The sequence below is a fragment of the Palaemon carinicauda genome, chromosome 39 (assembly GCF_036898095.1).
Source record: "Palaemon carinicauda isolate YSFRI2023 chromosome 39, ASM3689809v2, whole genome shotgun sequence".
Taxonomy (NCBI): domain Eukaryota; kingdom Metazoa; phylum Arthropoda; class Malacostraca; order Decapoda; family Palaemonidae; genus Palaemon; species Palaemon carinicauda.
In genome coordinates, this window is record NC_090763.1 from 38,182,039 (window position 1) to 38,201,134 (window position 19,096).

The 19,096-nt window shown below is 36.4% G+C and overlaps 1 protein-coding gene across 5 annotated transcripts in view; it reads right to left on the bottom strand.

The window, feature by feature from the left end:
- Nucleotides 1-19,096, bottom strand: part of CLIP-190 (Cytoplasmic linker protein 190) — a 120,930-nt gene that overhangs the window by 101,440 nt on the left and 394 nt on the right. For 4 of the 5 annotated variants that reach the window (XR_011041862.1, XM_068362791.1, XM_068362789.1 and 1 more), the window contains exons 2-5: nucleotides 15,039-15,107; nucleotides 11,602-11,676; nucleotides 3,034-3,186; nucleotides 240-623 (exon numbers count right to left, since the gene is read on the bottom strand). Coding sequence is in view for 4 of the 5 variants with exons in the window: in XM_068362791.1 (XP_068218892.1) it covers nucleotides 240-623; nucleotides 3,034-3,186; nucleotides 11,602-11,676; nucleotides 15,039-15,107 (681 nt within the window). In the remaining variant the exon portion in view is untranslated. Of the gene's footprint in view, nucleotides 1-239; nucleotides 624-3,033; nucleotides 3,187-6,163; nucleotides 6,821-11,601; nucleotides 11,677-15,038; nucleotides 15,108-19,096 lie in introns of those variants that run through there. The other variant, XM_068362790.1, reaches the window with a different exon arrangement.

Genomic DNA, 19,096 nt, shown 5'->3' on the forward strand with positions numbered 1-19,096 from the left:
CAAATCCAGTACTGTCGTGTAAACTTCCTCCCTCACACCTTACAAGTGATGCAGAATTCATGGCTACAGTAATATCATAAACGAATACAGTACGACAAATTTGGAGATAATTTGTATTTTTCCTTACTATACAGACCTGAATACTTAACTCATGTTTGTATTTGTGCCAGAACAGAAACAAATTACCAACAGCATATTTCAGGAAGCTAAAGATATTCAACCAAAACCATGCTACTTACCTGTAGAAGAAGTAGAGGATTTCCTTGGGGTAGCGGTGCCAACAGGCGCTGGCGAGCCAGCCTTCATAGGAGCGGGGGAACCAGCCTTTACTGGAGCTGGGGAACCAGCCTTCACTGGAGCGGGCGAGCCAGATTTGACTGGTACGGACGAAGCAACGCTGGACGGTGTTATTTTGCGAGCGACTGTGGGGCCCGAGGCAACGCTGCCTGTGGGTGTTCCGTTGGCTTTGGGAGAGTCGGGCCCGCCTGGAGTTCTCGTGGCAAGGACTTCAATGTCGTGATCAGTGAGAGGGACACGGGAGAGCCTTGTAAGCCGCGAAAATACTCCCTTCTTGGCTTCGCACTGAAAATATCTTACTCCAGCTACACTGCCATCGTTTTTGCCTGAAAATTTAAAACATGAGTAGTTGTGCATTGCAATACTTGGTTGCATCAGTTAAAATACGTATGATAAAGAAATCTTCGAGATGATATCAATGGGTAAAAAGTTTAATCAAATGAAAATCTGTAGGATAAACAGGTTAGTAAATTACTGTGCAGTACAGTATACCAAACATACTGCTCTGTACATGCCTATAACAGAAATAACCTAATGTCATCCATGTTTCCATTTGCCAACCAGTGAAGTACCAATGGTAGTTATTTTTCTGAGATTGAAAAACTTTCAATTATTATCCAAGATAAAAATTATATACAGCAATAAAAATCATCAAGACAGGTTGTGCAGTTTGAACCCATTGAGGACATAGGGCCCCGTACAACCAGTGGTTATAAGATGGCAGTCTTAATAGAAAGATCTCTTAAAATCAGAATCTTGGGAAGTAATGCCTCAGTTTGGTTGGTTTAAATTGGCACTTTGAGAACACTATAGGCATTTTGAAAGGTGGGGAAACCTTCAATTAATTACTGTTCTCTACAGGAAAATGGAATTTGATTGTCTTAAGGGGGGTTTAAAATCCCCTGACCTGAGGGATATAAGTGGCAAACCCTAAAAATTAAATATCACTTTGAGGAAAAGGACTGCTGAAGCACAACAGGCCATATCCCACACAAGACTCGGTAAAATTACAGAATAGTACAATATTGTAAATGTTTATGAGAAAATAAGACTGTTACATAGTGTATTTTGTGGCTTTTTGAACAATTGTGATAATGATTTCTAACCATAATCTATCGTTTTTGAGTTATGGTGGATTGACTACCATAACTGAAAAGATATGCGTTTGTGCTAAGCATAGTCATCAATAACGTTCAGAGCACCTTACAATACACCATGTACCAGTCTTATTTTTATGTTACTTATATTAACTTGTTTAAACTTTCATTCTGCCAGTCACCATACAGTAATATAAAAAAAGAAATAAAAAAACCAAAACACTGTAGCTTACGAGTGCCAGGCCTTCCAGACGCATAGAAAACAAGATTCTTCAATTCCATTTTCTATGGTGTCATTTAAAACTACATTCATTGTACCAAGAAAACCTCCTTACTTAAAGCAGAGTATTTCTGAAAGCATTAAAAACATTGCATAGAATGTCTGAGGAAAGAACTGCCAGTGATTTTAATTTTCTGGAAGTATTTTCATGTAAGTTGATATGCCAAAAGAACACTTTGATTATTCATTGGTCTTAATTCCAACAAAGCTCGCTTCACTTGCGATTAACATAGTCTCGTTGTAACTACGTTCTGGCAAGCGGAACATGATTCCATAAGTGTTTTAGCCCTGTGGGATAGTATTTATAATAGTTTATAACATTTAGACTTATAAGTTCTAACAGACATATGTTCCGAATTCAATCTTGCTCGACATACGATGATAAAACAGAACAACAAAATAAATTACAGTACATTTATACCATAATACAACTTGAAAACATTATATAAGTGATTGAATAAAACCAAAGGGTTGAGAATACTCTTAAAGGGGTGCCCATAAAGGAGGCAATCTACAAGGGATAGAGTTCAAATGAGCGAGTTGTAGTTTTGAACTCCAGCACCCGTTAGAACATTGGACTAAACATTTTCCATTATCAGACTAAATATATCAAGCGTAACCTATCATAATTAACATGATAAATAAAAGCTTTAATTGAATTGCATATATTCCAATATCAAAAATAAATAACAAGGAGGTTTACAATATAAAATGTTGGGCTCTTTATTCTCTTCGAACAACTACCTTACAACTCAAGCACCACCAATCAGCTTTTTTTCATAAATCGTCTAGAGAGTGGAGATTCCCTTAGTGGTGTTAAGATGATGATAGGAGAAAAAGAATAATTTTCTTTATTAAAATATGTAACAATTTTTCTATTAGTGGTTTCCGATAGTAGTATATTGGATTCAAAAGAGTGCAATTGCTAAGACTTATTCAATTATGAGAGTTCCAATGTCCTGCCAAACATTGCGCTACAGAAGGTCCTCAGCTTACAAACACAAATTCAACTTAAAATAATAAGGATAAGAAAAATAAATACTGTAATAAAACAATATTATATCATTCAATAAAGTAAGCAAATCATTATTTGTAATAACCTGATATCCATTTCATATGAAACCCGACTATTTGTTGACTTTTGTAGCTGGAAATCATAGGCATGGAATTCAGGTTAGGCCTATCATGGGCCGAAATTTTACTAAATCATTCTTGCAAAAAGCTTCTAGGAACCAATTAAGTGGAGGACCTTTTGTATTTTATAATAAAACCTAAGGTTGAAGTCTTTAATTATCCCCACATAAAATTCACAAAGTTTACTACAAAAGTAACAGTGGATAGTACTGTAGTATCATTTACCGATTGGTTCGTCGAGGGTGACGCCAGCCCACTCTCCGGGAGCAAACTGCGTCTCACCAATATATGAAATGGATCCTCCTTTTGTACCGCCGACCCAGATGCGATCACCAATAATGAAGCTGTCAGTATCTTCCGTTAGCACGACGGATGCATCTGAAAATTTATAAAGCAGGTAATTCAACTTGAACAATCACATACATTTGGCTTTAACAAGCATCATTATCATAATAAAAAACTAAAGAATTTTCCAATTTAGGATACAAGAACATGGCCACAATTTCTTGCTTGAAATTGTCATGAGAGAGAGAGAGAGAGAGAGAGAGAGAGAGAGAGAGAGAGAGAGAGAGAGAGAGAGAGAGAGAGAGAGAGAGAGAGAGAGAGAGAGAGAGAGAGAGAGAGAGAGAGAGAGAGAGTAAATACAGTACTCCATCTTGTCACCATATTCTATTAATCAAGAAAAATCGAGACTCATAAACTATGGTTTGTGGTTTTACAGTCTACAGTATTTTATGATACAACACTATCTAACACATACACAAGACCTAAAATCCATCAAGGTTACACTCCATTTCAAAAACGACCTTTAAGCAAATATGTTAACCTTTAAAAACAAGAGGAAATTTATTTTGTTTAATATTAAAATGCTTCAATTAAAATGTATCTCATCTTTATAAAGTTTTCGGAATTCATAGAATCGCTAAGTTTCTCTACTATTTACACTGATTAAACATTTAGTTTAATGATAACTTTTTGAATAGCAAAAGATACATTGCAGAAGCCTATCTACCCTAGTTATTCTAGAGTAAGTAATTTGTAAATCACAAATAAAAATGTTAACTGGGCTTAATTCTCGGAACGCTAGTCTCCAGTACAATAAGACTATTATCATTATTAATAGCCAAGCTACAACCCTAGTTGGAAAAGCAAGATGCTATAAGTCCAAGGGCTCCAATAGGGGAAAAATAGCCCAGTGAGGAAAGGAAATAAGGAAATAAATAAAAGATGAGAATAAATTAACAATAAATCGTTCTAAAAACAGTAACAACGTCAAAACATATGTCCTACATAAACTATTAACAACGTCAAAACATATGTCCTATATAAACTATTAACAACGTCAAAAACAGATATTATTATTATTATTACTATCCAAGCTACAACCCTAATTGGAAAAGCAAGATGCTATAAGCCCAAGGGCTCCAATAGGGAAAAATAGCCCAGTGAGGAAAGGAAATAAGGAAATAAATAACTGAAGAGAACAAATTAACAATAAATCATTCTAAAAAAAGTAATGTCAAAAGAGATATGTCATATATAAACTATTAACAACGTCAAAAACAATTATGTCATATATAAACTATAAAAAGACTCATGTCAGCCTGGTCAACAAAAAAGCATTTGCTCCAACTTTGAACTTTTGAAGTTCTACTGATTCAACAACCCGATTAGGAAGATCATTCCACAACTTGGTAACAGCTGGAATAAAACTTCTAGAGTACTGCGTAGTATTGAGTCTTATGATGGAGAAGGCCTGGCTATTAGAATTAACTGCCTGCCTAGTATTACGAACAGGATAGAATTGTCCAGGGAGATCTGAATGTAAAGGATGGTCAGAGTTATGAAAAAATCTTATGCAACATGCATAATGAACTAATTGAACGACGATGCCAGAGATTAATATCTAGATCAGGAATAAGAAATTTAATAGACCGTAAGCTTCTGTCCAACAAATTAAGATGAGAATCAGCAGCTGAAGACCAGACAGGAGAACAATACTCAGAACAAGGTAGAATAAAAGAATTAAAACACTTCTTCAGAATAGATTGATCACCGAATATCTTAAAAGACTTTCTCAATAAGCCAATTTTTTGTGCAATTGAAGAAGACATATATAAACTATAAAAAGACTCATGACAGCCTGGTCAACATAAAAACATTTGCTCCAACTTTGAACTTTTGAAGTAATTTGTAAATTGGTCAATAAAAACGATATATAAGTTTGCTCCTTAGGAAAATAATCTCCGATATAACAACAAAGAAAAATCCTATAGGAATCAAAAAGGAAAATACTTTCATTTAGCTAGTAGCCTAATTCAAATAAGCCTCCAAAGGCTTAAGAGTCAAATACTAATCTTTTAGATACGGTCCACTGGGACCGATTTAGTCAACTTGTTACCTGGAATCTACCCAAGTTACTCCCCTACCTCTTACTTTTTCAGTTGTCATATAACCTAAAAATACTTCTATAAAAGAATAATAACAAGTAAATATGTACTGATAACTGAATGGCCGCCAGTAGGGCAACGGTTTACTTTGACATCAGAATTCAGATTGACTGGGCATCAAAACTCAAGCAATCGATATGAACGGCAGAGGAATTATTAACACAATCAAATTACTCAAATAAAGTACCCTATAAATAATTTTCCTCGGGGGCTTATTCTAAATATATAACGGGGGATATGACGCTTATTAACCGTCTTACGAATATAAAGGTAAAACTACAGAATAGTTTTGAATGCTGTATGAGAAACTAGACTGGTCCCTTTAGATGACCAAGAAGTATACCCCACTATAAAGGTCTTGAGCTGGTCCGAGAGGGGACGGGTAAAGTCTCTTAAAGATCGGGTCCAAGAGGGGACGGGGAAAGTCCCTAGAAGGTCGGGTCCGAGAAGGGATAGGTAAAGTTCCTAAAAGGTCGGGTCCAAGACGGGACGGGGAAGTCCCTAAAAGGTCGGGTCAGGTCCAAATAGGGTACACCCGAGTTAGGTTAGTTATGATCTATCGGGATGCATGTATGATTACCGCTAACTTAGAATACGGCATTGTAAGGGGGTTGCAGGGGGGCGTCAGCCCCCGCCCCTCCGTTAGGCAAGTAGGTAAAGACACGGCTTGTAGGTTAGGTTAGTGGGGGAAAGTTTGGGTTAGTTGATGTTCATTTTTAATCCACGTTGGAGGAACTGGCCGCTGATATACAAAGGTTCCGATGCATCTTACAGTACAGTAGTTAAAATAGTACCCAAGGTTATTTGCTCTACTAGTAAACTAATAGCCTGTAACTAGGTTTTGTTAACTAGCAGGCCTTCATTAAATTAATTTTAAACTAAATATAGCACCAGGGTGAATTTACCTGTAGCTAATTTCTTATTGGCTGGTAACCTGGGACCAGGAAGGCTAGTCGATCGACTCATAGCTGCTGGTGCGCCCTGCCCAGAGGTCCCAACACTTCGTTTTATACTACCCATTTTGTCTGACACTTCACAACGAATTAAATCTGTGTATGGTAGTCTGGCCTATTGTAGGCTGCCGTAGGCCGTATGCCTCAAGAGATGTCGAAGGCTATATATTCACTCGGTATAATCTTTCAGATATGTAATTTATTTCGTGTTAATATTTTTCAATGGTAAATTAACACTATTTAACAGCAGTGCACCTGTAAAAGGGCCTACCGGATACAGCCTACCGTAGGCCTCTTACTAACTTAGCAGCCTGTAGTCTACGTCTTTCCTACACGACATCGCATTTAACTTTTTCACTCACGAAATGGGCGGAATTTTGGACGTTTTGGAGGTTTCTAAGCTTGCCATGAATCTTTCACGAGCACAACACACTTATAGACGACGGGGAAATACACTTTATTTACTTATTTCACTTAAAAATACAATACATCGAACTACACTATGAATACACGGTCCGGAAACAGCTGAGAGCCACTAACGTCAGCGACGTTGCCAGATGCAACATAACATTACACGCGTTTGAGGTCGACGGAATTATCGTACATTTCGTGATAGTTTCCTTGTACTTTTGAAAATTCACTTAAAATACCAATTAATATCTCTTGTACATTTTTGCACGTGCTAATTAACATTCAGAAACATTCGAGCTGATTGATAAATGCATTGATATTCAAGAAGTTAATGTACGCGAACGTGGATTACATTTTACGGTAACATTTCTCGATTACGAATCGTGCATAACAACTTCCACCTCTGCATTCCAAGCAATCGTTCAGGTGTGAAGTATGTGAAGTCATCGCCATTTGCGCTTCTTCCCTCTTCGTATATTTTATCAATCTATAAACAAATAAATCTTCAATTCCCACTTCACTTTTTTACGTGACTCAATTCACACAAGTCAGCATTTGTGTCTGTATAATAATCGGCCGCTTATAGTTTCTCCGCCACTAAAAATCCACGATTTCAGGATAGAAGGGGATAAAAGTAATGATTAAAAATTCCATTAATAATGTTGTTTGTGGTACAGAACGTACAGGTAAAATAAGCTTAATTACGGTAATGAGTATACGTAGAAGCTTAGCAATAGAGTGCCCGCAAACTTATTTTGCGGAGTGAGCAGTTAGGAACCAAGAACTTATAATAACGGTCCTTATGCGGTCAAATCTCCCATTAATCAAAGCCCATGACTAATGCTTTTTCCTATCCTGGTTTAACGGTACACAGAGGTTGACACTTGACAGTAACTGTACGAAATGTTACATCAAGGTTCCCCTTCCCGAGCAAAGTAGGGCGAACGAAAACGAGATGTCGGGACTTGATTAATAAATTATCATAATCTACGCATCTACGAAGTGCAGGGAGGTTCCCTCAAGGTTCAGAGGTTCCAGTGAAATGAAGTTTACCTGGTATGACTTGCAGTCTCTTAATATAACTTTAGCGTTTGCGCGGGTGAATAAATACGTATTTTAACAGAGCAGAACTCCATTTGTAAGGGTTTTTGAAGGAATGTCCTGACACAATTTAATTGAACTCAGGAAGTTTAACCTAAAGATTTTAAATTGATCCTTAGCTCTAGTGCTAGATATAATAATCTCTCTCTCTCTCTCTCTCTCTCTCTCTCTCTCTCTCTCTCTCTCTCTCTCTCTCTCTCTCTCTCTCTCTCTCTCTCTCGCTATTTCCGCAAGTATACGGGGTTTTATTTTTTTATCTTTTCCTAGGGGACAAAAAATGCCAAATTTAGAATTATGCCGCCACCTTGGAGTTAAGACAGCTACCAAGCTGACTGGGGTGGTTTAAAAAAAAAAACAAGAAAGGTAACCACAATTTCTCTCTCTCTCTCTCTCTCTCTCTCTCTCTCTCTCTCTCTCTCTCTCTCTCTCTCTCTCTCTCTCTCTTATCTCTCTCTCATTTTCTCTTTATACTTATATATATATATATATATATATATATATATATATATATATATATATATATATATATATATATATATATATATATATATATATATATATATATATATATATATATATATATATATATCGTATTGACCACATGACTGTGTATATCACAATATTGGATATATGTTTCTGTCAGTGACAGTATAAGTCACCTCCAAAGAAATGAATGCAGTATTGTTCGTGTCGCTCGACACCTTGGGCAAGTTTCCGTTACAAAACGATCATATTTATTTTAAAGTTTATGACGGTGCATGAGCGAGGCCTTAGATTCTGCAGTTCTTGCGCATTCTTGATTTCTCTTGTTTCCTTGTTTATTGTTGTTTTGTTTGTGACTTTCATTTGTATTAATATTAAAGTGATGGAGATGCATTCGCCCAATGACTTTATTTGCAACTTTAAAAGCTTAGATTATCATTTTTCGTTTGAAGGATCTTTCTTGAAAGTTTAATGCTTAGTGAGTTGATTTATAAGCTTCATTCTTGGCAAGTAATTGTCCATTTTTATCTAAGTGTCTCCTTTGAATATATGACCATTTTGTATGACAATAATGATAAGCATTATCAAGATCTTATATGCAAATAAAGATAATGATTGGAAGAAATTGGAAAATTAATTTAATTAATGCATTTATTCTGCTGGTTCGTAGCAAGTAGAAACACTATACGTTCTTGAGATATGTTTAGCAGATAAACTTAAGATTTACACACACACACACACACACACACACACACATATATATATATATATATATATATATATATATATATATATATATATATATATATATATATATATATATATATATATATATATATATATATATATATATATATATATACATATATATATACACACACACATATATATATACATATATATATATATATATATATATATATATATATATATATATATATATATACATATAAGTACACACACACACACACACACACATATATATATATATATATATATATATATATATATATATATATATATATATATATATATATATATACACACACACACAATTCTCTTTAGACTACGGTTACACATAGATCCATAACAGGCCTATCACACCCTTCAATGCCTGAAGCTGAGCTAGACCCAGTGTAGACGCAATACCGGCTTAATTGTCTGAGAAGACATTCTGCGGTCAGTGGATGTTGGATACCAACACTCGGATTCTAGGTCGTTCGTTGACATACTAACGAAACGGAAAACGAAAGAGAATACAGTGACGTTCAAACTAATTCCCCTTTGTTGTTTTAAATTCGTCTATGGGTACTTTTTCGTAAATGTAATCTTTTGCTGGACTACAATTTCCTAATTAGATGCGAAAATACACGAAGCCACCTAAGGGCAAACTGTCAAATTTGCAGAAAATGCGCTTGAGAGAGAGAGAGAGAGAGAGAGAGAGAGAGAGAGAGAGAGAGAGAGAGAGAGAGAGAGAGAGAGAGAGAGAGAGAGAGAGAGAGAGAGAGCAAAGCAATTTCCTGAAATCTGGAAGCACTTTACTCAATAAATATTCATAGTGAACAAGATTGCACGAGCATGCAAATAAGCTTAAATGCCTGGAAGCCAGCATTGCTTGACTCATGCGACGCGTGGAGCATGTATTATCAGAGGCAAACCAGACAAACATAATGAGACCGAGTGGCTGGGTGACGCATGAAACCACAATTCCGATAAAAAACCACACATGACGTAAATGTCTTATCTTTGTGACATAATGAGAGTTGCTAAAAGCCGCGGACGTCAATAAACAATTGGTTTCTTCCGAGCTGAATAAGCAAACGAGTTATCACAGCCCGATATAGATCTGTGTGTGTGACGTGTTGGTTCTTATCTAACTTGTGGAGATTCGGAGATTATATTTGAGAGAAACAATACTCAACTCGACAGAAGACTGGTTCATTCTTATCTTCTAAATAAGGGCACGTCCTCTGCATTGGATTATATTCTATTACTTGGATATCAAAAGGGAGCCTTTTATAGCTAAAATGATTGATGTAAATGCATATTTGAAAAGTTTCTGTACACTAAAAGGCACAACCTATTTAGGAGAACAATAGGTCACTTGAAGAAATCTTAGACAAACGAGATGAAAAGTGACACCCACAGTCCCATGTAAACTGTCTAACCCTGTGAGGTGGGATTCAGATATTACAAAAATGGTATAAAACTGAATTAAAAATCTTAATTTATTTATAGATTATAAACCCAAATCGCAAGGAAAGCAAAAACGAGTAAAATAAAACAAAAAACTAAGGCAGGGATCATCCTAATTCTAAACGTCCGAGATTTAATCAAGTATTGTCCGCTTCTTCCCTTTTAGGACAGGAGAAGAGATTTCATCTCCGATTAAGTTCTCCTTAAGGGGCTCCCTGGATATTCCTGACATCAGCAACGGTGTAAGGCCGGTAACTATTATCTTATCAGCTGTTAAAACATACCCAAGAAGACAGGGTCCGATTTTTTGCCTCCTGAACTGTAGGCGGGGGAGAATTTCTCGGGGTTAGTCACTGAAGTTGCTACAGAGCATTTTTGGAAAATTACATAACCTGGGAATTTAGTAAGGACATGCTTTTTACCTTTATAAAATTGATTAGTTATTCCTTTCCAAACCCAGCCAAACAACTTCTATATTTGTGGATCGTTTTCCATAAGGAGACGGACAAAAAATAATTGGAGCGTAGATTCTTATTCCAAAGCAGGTTGCCTTAAGAGCTAAGATTTTCAAGAAAAAAAAATCAAGATATTACAGTCAAACAGGTATGATAGAGTCAAATAGAAGATCGTTCCTACCTTGAAACATATAAAGATTATAAAATGCATTAAGTTGAACAAACCAGATAATACTATAGTGAATTCAAGAAATTACAAAGCTTATGATTTAAAATTGAAGAGATTAGCAGAAAATACTGACCATGGATACTAAGGATGTTATAAATTGTAGCTATGTAAATATTCAATCTGTTAGTAATAAAACTATTCTTATTTGAGAATTGGTAAATAAGAAATATTTCAACATATTAGCATTATCTGAAACATGGTTAAATGACTTCAACAAGGCTAAGACCGCTGAAATGAGACCCCACATACATGCTTTCTTTCTTATTCCAAGAGATGGCAAGGTGTGGGTGGGGAGGGTAGTTGGGCTTTCTAAATGCTTCAATAATGTGGATTTGACAATAAACACATTGTGCAGTGTGATATACATAACACATAAATATATATACGACAAACTGATCTTGTAGGTCTTGGAAAGCAGTCCTTAAAGTAAATACTGGACCAAAGATCTAACAAGACAACAAAGAAGTGGCGCTCTAGACAAAGGGTATCTTATGCTAATCTCCTTGATCACTTACCTGACAAGCGACGGACCCCAGCCTCCGACAGGCGCCTCTGGTGTTGGTAGATGTCGTCCATCACAGGAATCGTGTCTGCGGATGTAGAAATTAAGAGACGGTGTCAGTTACGGTGATGTTTCATAGAGACATTGGGAGTGGGTGGCACTTGGCTCTTGCAGAGGTTTACTTTCTTATAGGATAAATACTTTTTCTTTAAAGTTGCTTTATTGATAATTAACTTACAAAATATTTTACCTTTATAGAAATATATTCAGATTAGCAATAAGCCTAGTCTCAATTATTCATGAAATTCTGCACTTTTTTTTATTTAGCTCCTCGTAACTTTTCATGCATATAATAGCATAACATACATACAGTCTATACAGCAATTAACATACATAGACTACTATCTATTTATCTATGTATATAGATAGAGAGAGAAGACGATGGATTGATGAACTAAGAAAGTTTGCGGGTATGGGCTGGTGTAGAGAGACCATAAAAAGACGCGATTTTAAGGACATCGCTGAGGCTTTTGTTCTACAGTGTGCTAGTAATGGCTGATGTGTGTGTGTGTATGTGTGTTTGCATAATATACAACAAATGCAGTTGTTTCTAATCCACTGCAGGACAAGGGCCTCAGAAATGCCCTTAGTCATGTCTGGGGTTTGGCCAGTTTTCATCTCCACCTGCGGATTGGTGATGGTGGGAAACTTATCTGATCTCTCACAGCAAACCAACCTAGTGTGAGTGGCCCTGAATAGTACAGCTTTGCTGATCATAGTGCTACGCAAACCCTTTCACTGCTATATATATATATATATATATATATATATATATATATATATATATATATATATATATATATATATATATATATATATATATATATATATATATATTTGTGTGTGTGTGTGTGTGTGTGTGTGTGTTCGTAACCATTGTTTTACTCCTTAGCTTTCATAAAATCACCTTAGTACAGGACATTTTACGTTAATATTTCCTTGAATTAGAATAATCTGTTTATCATGTCCATTCATTAAAAAAAAAAAAAAAAAAAAAACTTATAAGAATAAAATAAACTTCCCAGGACTCTAAATCGTATAATATAACATTTAAAGTCTGAAATTCTGCTCAATATACTACGAGTCAATAACTCCAACTCTACAGTACACCTGCTGAGTGGCGCAGTCTTCAGAAATACAATAATGGTGACATATACGAGCGTTTGGAAACCATGCAATGAATATCAAGCAAGCAAAGTCAAACGCCGGCTATCTTGCACCTGCGGGAGAGGCCAGTGCATGGAAACTGGTCTCTCAATTATTAATCCCTCCTTGTAAGAGCTAGGTCGTGTTTGCCTTTTCTTAATGGGTTTCGCTGTTCGCAGTTCGGACTGCATTTGTTATACCGGGTGGTGGAACTGTACGTTTGAGAACTTTTTTTTATTTATTAGCTTTACGGTTTAATTATTATAGATCTGTCATACATAAACAGTGAAAAGAGAAAAGAGAGAGAGAGAGAGAGAGAGAGAGAGAGAGAGATAGAGAGAGAGAGAGAGAGAGAGAGAGAGAGAGAGAGAGAGAGAGAGAGAGAGAGAGAGAGAATTACAAGGAGTTGCAAGGATTTTGGATATCTCAAAGACTTTTTAGTCCATCAGCGGAGAGTCTATTTGCTTTTTGGGAGAGCTATTTAGTTTAAATATTTAGAGAGTTCTTATGATCTTGTCTAACTTATTCTTGAACTAGTTTACCGTGATACTGTTCACTACATCCGCTGGAAGTCTATTACAAGTATGTGCTATTTTGTATGTAAAGAAATTCCCACATTGAGTGGTGTTGTATCTTTTCAATTCCAGTTTGTATCCGTTACCTCTGGACTGATTAGTGATTAGTGCTGAGAGAGAGAGAGAGAGAGAGAGGGAGAGAGAGAGAGAGAGAGAGAGAGAGAGAGAGATTTTGTAAAAGCAAGAAGCCTACTAAAGGCCTAAGAGACGAAAATATTTGGCTCGTGATTTTCCAAGGTATTCCTACAATGTTCTTCCCCTAAAATACGAAAAGGGTGAGAGACCCTTAGGCATAGGCAAGGCTCGGCTGGGCTTTTAGGCCTAGATAGAAATAAATAAATAAATAAATAAAAACATGAGTTCATTGTCTCTAGTTGAAGAGGGCGTTTTGACATTTTGATATATCTATAAGAAATCTTGTCAAAATAAATTGTCTGAAGATCGTTTTCTTTTATCTTAATTGGGAAGAATATATCTTCATGGACTAGTATATATATATATATATATATATATATATATATATATATATATATATATATATATATATATATATTTCTATTTCTGATACGCTCAGTGACATTGGCAGACGTAAAATCTATGAGGAGTGTATCATTATTATTTGTCTCTCAAGTAAAAAAGAAAAAAAATGACTGAGATAAAATCTTTGACGAGTGTAGAATAATAATAATATTATTATTATTTATGATTTTGATTATTTTCACGATTATCAGCCTAACACAAGTTTGGAAAAGGTAATTTAGAGGAAGACTACGGGTTCCATACAGGAAAATAATCCGGTAAGGAATATGAAATAGAGAAAGTCATACACTGCATAAGAGGAGTAAAAATAAATAAGCAAAACTATATTTAATCACGAGGTAGAACTCCTAGCTTGAAAAATATTGCATATTGTTGAAATGTCTAAAGTTCCATTAATTTAAGTACATGACTTGAGAGTTTGGGTGGTATCTTTAACGTTTTCTTTTTATATTTCACTCTTATTCTTTACAAACATAACACACATACACGCATATATATATATATATATATATATATATATATATATATATATATATATATATATATATATATATATATTTTATATATATATATATATATATATATATATATATATATATATAATGTGTGTGTGTTTGTGTGTGTATGTATATATACTGTATACATATATGAATATATTTACATATATATATATATATATATATATATATATATATAATGTGTGTGTGTGTTTGTGTGTGTATGTATATATACTGTATACATATATGAATATATTTACATATATATATACATAATTATATGTGTGTATATGTATATATATATACTGTATACATATATGGATATATATATATATATATATATATATATATATATATATATATATATATATATATATATATATATATATACATTATATACATACATATATATTTAAATCACACAAACTTTAGGACTCACTTGAGAATTTCCATACTCACGTTTAAACACAAATACCATTCCAACACACATTCATTACATTACTTCAACTACCAAAAACAAAAGCCAAGACAACTTCATCCTTATTCTAATGTAACACATTCAAAAATATCCTCATAAAAAATTCTATCTTAAAGAAAATGAAAACGAAATTAAATAATAGATTACTCCTTACCTAAAGATTTTTTTCTTACATCTTCACTAAATCGACGACGTGCTACTGTCTCATTTTCGTGTAGAGTATCTGGAAGAGAAGCAGAGATGCTGAGTACAAGGAGACTATTCGGTAAAGAGACTAGATTAACAGGGATGCTGGTTACGGGGAGACTATTTAGTAAAGATGCAAGATTAACATGGATGCTGGGTACGGGGAGACTATTTAGTAAAGAGGCAAGATTAATAGAGATGCTGGGTATGGGGAGACTATTCAGTAACGAGGCAAGATTAACAGGGATGTTGGGTACGGGGAGATCATTCAGTAAAGAGGCGAGATTAACAGGGACTGGGTACGGGAAGACTATTCAGTAAAGAGGCAAGATTAACAGAGATGCTGGGTATGGGAAGACTATTCAGTAACGAGGCAAGATTAACAGGGATGTTGGGTACGGGGAGATCATTCAGTAAAGAGGCGAGATTAACAGGGACTGGGTACGGGAAGACTATTCAGTAAAGAGGCAAGATTAACAGAGATGCTGGGTATGGGAAGACTATTCAGTAACGAGGCAAGATTAACAGGGATGTTGGGTACGGGGAGATCATTCAGTAAAGAGGCGAGATTAACAGGGACTGGGTACGGGAAGACTATTCAGTAAAGAGGCAAGATTAACAGAGATGCTGGGTATGGGAAGACTATTCAGTAACGAGGCAAGATTAACAGGGATGTTGGGTACGGGGAGATCATTCAGTAAAGAGGCGAGATTAACAAGGATGCTGGGTACGGGAGACTATTCGGTAAAGAGGCAAGATTAACAGAGATGCTGGGTATGGGAAGACTATTCAGTAACGAGGCAAGATTAACAGGGATGTTGGGTACGGGGAGATCATTCAGTAAAGAGGCGAGATTAACAGGGACTGGGTACGGGAAGACTATTCAGTAAAGAGGCAAGATTAACAGAGATGCTGGGTATGGGAAGACTATTCAGTAACGAGGCAAGATTAACAGGGATGTTGGGTACGGGGAGATCATTCAGTAAAGAGGCGAGATTAACAAGGATGCTGGGTACGGGAGACTATTCGGTAAAGAGGCAAGATTAACAGAGATGCTGGGTATGGGAAGACTATTCAGTAACGAGGCAAGATTAACAGGGATGTTGGGTACGGGGAGATCATTCAGTAAAGAGGCGAGATTAACAGGGACTGGGTACGGGAAGACTATTCAGTAAAGAGGCAAGATTAACAGAGATGCTGGGTATGGGAAGACTATTCAGTAACGAGGCAAGATTAACAGGGATGTTGGGTACGGGGAGATCATTCAGTAAAGAGGCGAGATTAACAAGGATGCTGGGTACGGGAGACTATTCGGTAAAGAGGCAAGATTAACAGAGATGCTGGGTATGGGAAGACTATTCAGTAACGAGGCAAGATTAACAGGGATGTTGGGTACGGGGAGATCATTCAGTAAAGAGGCGAGATTAACAGGGACTGGGTACGGGAAGACTATTCAGTAAAGAGGCAAGATTAACAGAGATGCTGGGTATGGGAAGACTATTCAGTAACGAGGCAAGATTAACAGGGATGTTGGGTACGGGGAGATCATTCAGTAAAGAGGCGAGATTAACAGGGACTGGGTACGGGAAGACTATTCAGTAAAGAGGCAAGATTAACAGAGATGCTGGGTATGGGAAGACTATTCAGTAACGAGGCAAGATTAACAGGGATGTTGGGTACGGGGAGATCATTCAGTAAAGAGGCGAGATTAACAGGGACTGGGTACGGGAAGACTATTCAGTAAAGAGGCAAGATTAACAGAGATGCTGGGTATGGGAAGACTATTCAGTAACGAGGCAAGATTAACAGGGATGTTGGGTACGGGGAGATCATTCAGTAAAGAGGCGAGATTAACAAGGATGCTGGGTACGGGAGACTATTCGGTAAAGAGGCAAGATTAACAGAGATGCTGGGTATGGGAAGACTATTCAGTAACGAGGCAAGATTAACAGGGATGTTGGGTACGGGGAGATCATTCAGTAAAGAGGCGAGATTAACAGGGACTGGGTACGGGAAGACTATTCAGTAAAGAGGCAAGATTAACAGAGATGCTGGGTATGGGAAGACTATTCAGTAACGAGGCAAGATTAACAGGGATGTTGGGTACGGGGAGATCATTCAGTAAAGAGGCGAGATTAACAAGGATGCTGGGTACGGGAGACTATTCGGTAAAGAGGCAAGATTAACAGAGATGCTGGGTATGGGAAGACTATTCAGTAACGAGGCAAGATTAACAGGGATGTTGGGTACGGGGAGATCATTCAGTAAAGAGGCGAGATTAACAGGGACTGGGTACGGGAAGACTATTCAGTAAAGAGGCAAGATTAACAGAGATGCTGGGTATGGGAAGACTATTCAGTAACGAGGCAAGATTAACAGGGATGTTGGGTACGGGGAGATCATTCAGTAAAGAGGCGAGATTAACAAGGATGCTGGGTACGGGAGACTATTCGGTAAAGAGGCAAGATTAACAGAGATGCTGGGTATGGGAAGACTATTCAGTAACGAGGCAAGATTAACAGGGATGTTGGGTACGGGGAGATCATTCAGTAAAGAGGCGAGATTAACAGGGACTGGGTACGGGAAGACTATTCAGTAAAGAGGCAAGATTAACAGAGATGCTGGGTATGGGAAGACTATTCAGTAACGAGGCAAGATTAACAGGGATGTTGGGTACGGGGAGATCATTCAGTAAAGAGGCGAGATTAACAAGGATGCTGGGTACGGGAGACTATTCGGTAAAGAGGCAAGATTAACAGAGATGCTGGGTATGGGAAGACTATTCAGTAACGAGGCAAGATTAACAGGGATGTTGGGTACGGGGAGATCATTCAGTAAAGAGGCGAGATTAACAAGGATGCTGGGTACGGGAGACTATTCGGTAAAGAGGCAAGATTAACAGAGATGCTGGGTATGGGAAGACTATTCAGTAACGAGGCAAGATTAACAGGGATGTTGGGTACGGGGAGATCATTCGGTAAAGAGGCGAGATTAACAAGGATGCTGGGTACGGGAGACTATTCGGTAAAGAGGCAAGATTAACAGAGATGCTGGGTATGGGAAGACTATTCAGTAACGAGGCAAGATTAACAGGGATGTTGGGTACGGGGAGATCATTCGGTAAAGAGGCGAGATTAACAAGGATGCTGGGTACGGGAGACTATTCGGTAAAGAGGCAAGATTAACAGAGATGCTGGGTATGGGAAGACTATTCAGTAACGAGGCAAGATTAACAGGGATGTTGGGTACGGGGAGATCATTCGGTAAAGAGGCGAGATTAACAAGGATGCTGGGTACGGGAGACTATTCGGTAAAGAGGCAAGATTAACAGAGATGCTGGGTACTGGGAGACTATTCACTAATGAGGCGAGATTAACAGGGATGCTGAGTACGGGGAGACCATTCGGTAAAGAGGCGAGATTATTCTCTTATTACAGGAGTGTTTAGTTTCTCTCTTAATTAGGTTTTATCTTTTTTTTTCTTAGATCTTAACAAATATTGATTCTCCCCATTCTATGGTCGATTGGTTTTAACTTGTTTAATACTTACAACTTTAACTAAATTAAATTTTTCACTAAGAATAATTGAAAAATAGAACATTTAACTCTTTTAACGCTGTTACGTCTCTAACTAAATTAATTTTTTCACTGAGAATAACAGAATAGAAAAAAATAACTTGTTTAATACTGTTACATCTTTAACTAAATTAACTTTTTCACTCAGAATAATTGAAAAATAGAATATTCAACTCGTTTAACACTGTTACAACTTTAACTAATTTAAATTATTTTCTTTCACTGAGAATAATAGAAAAATAGAAAATCTAACTTGTTTAACACTAACATCTTTAACTAAATAAACTTTTTCACTGAAAATAATAGAAAAATAGAACATTCAACTTGTTTAACGCTGTTACATCTTTAACTAAATTAATTTTTTTCACTGAGAATAATAGAAAAATAGAAAATTTAACTTATTTAACATTGTTACATCTAAATTAACTTTTTAACTGAGTATAAAATCTAT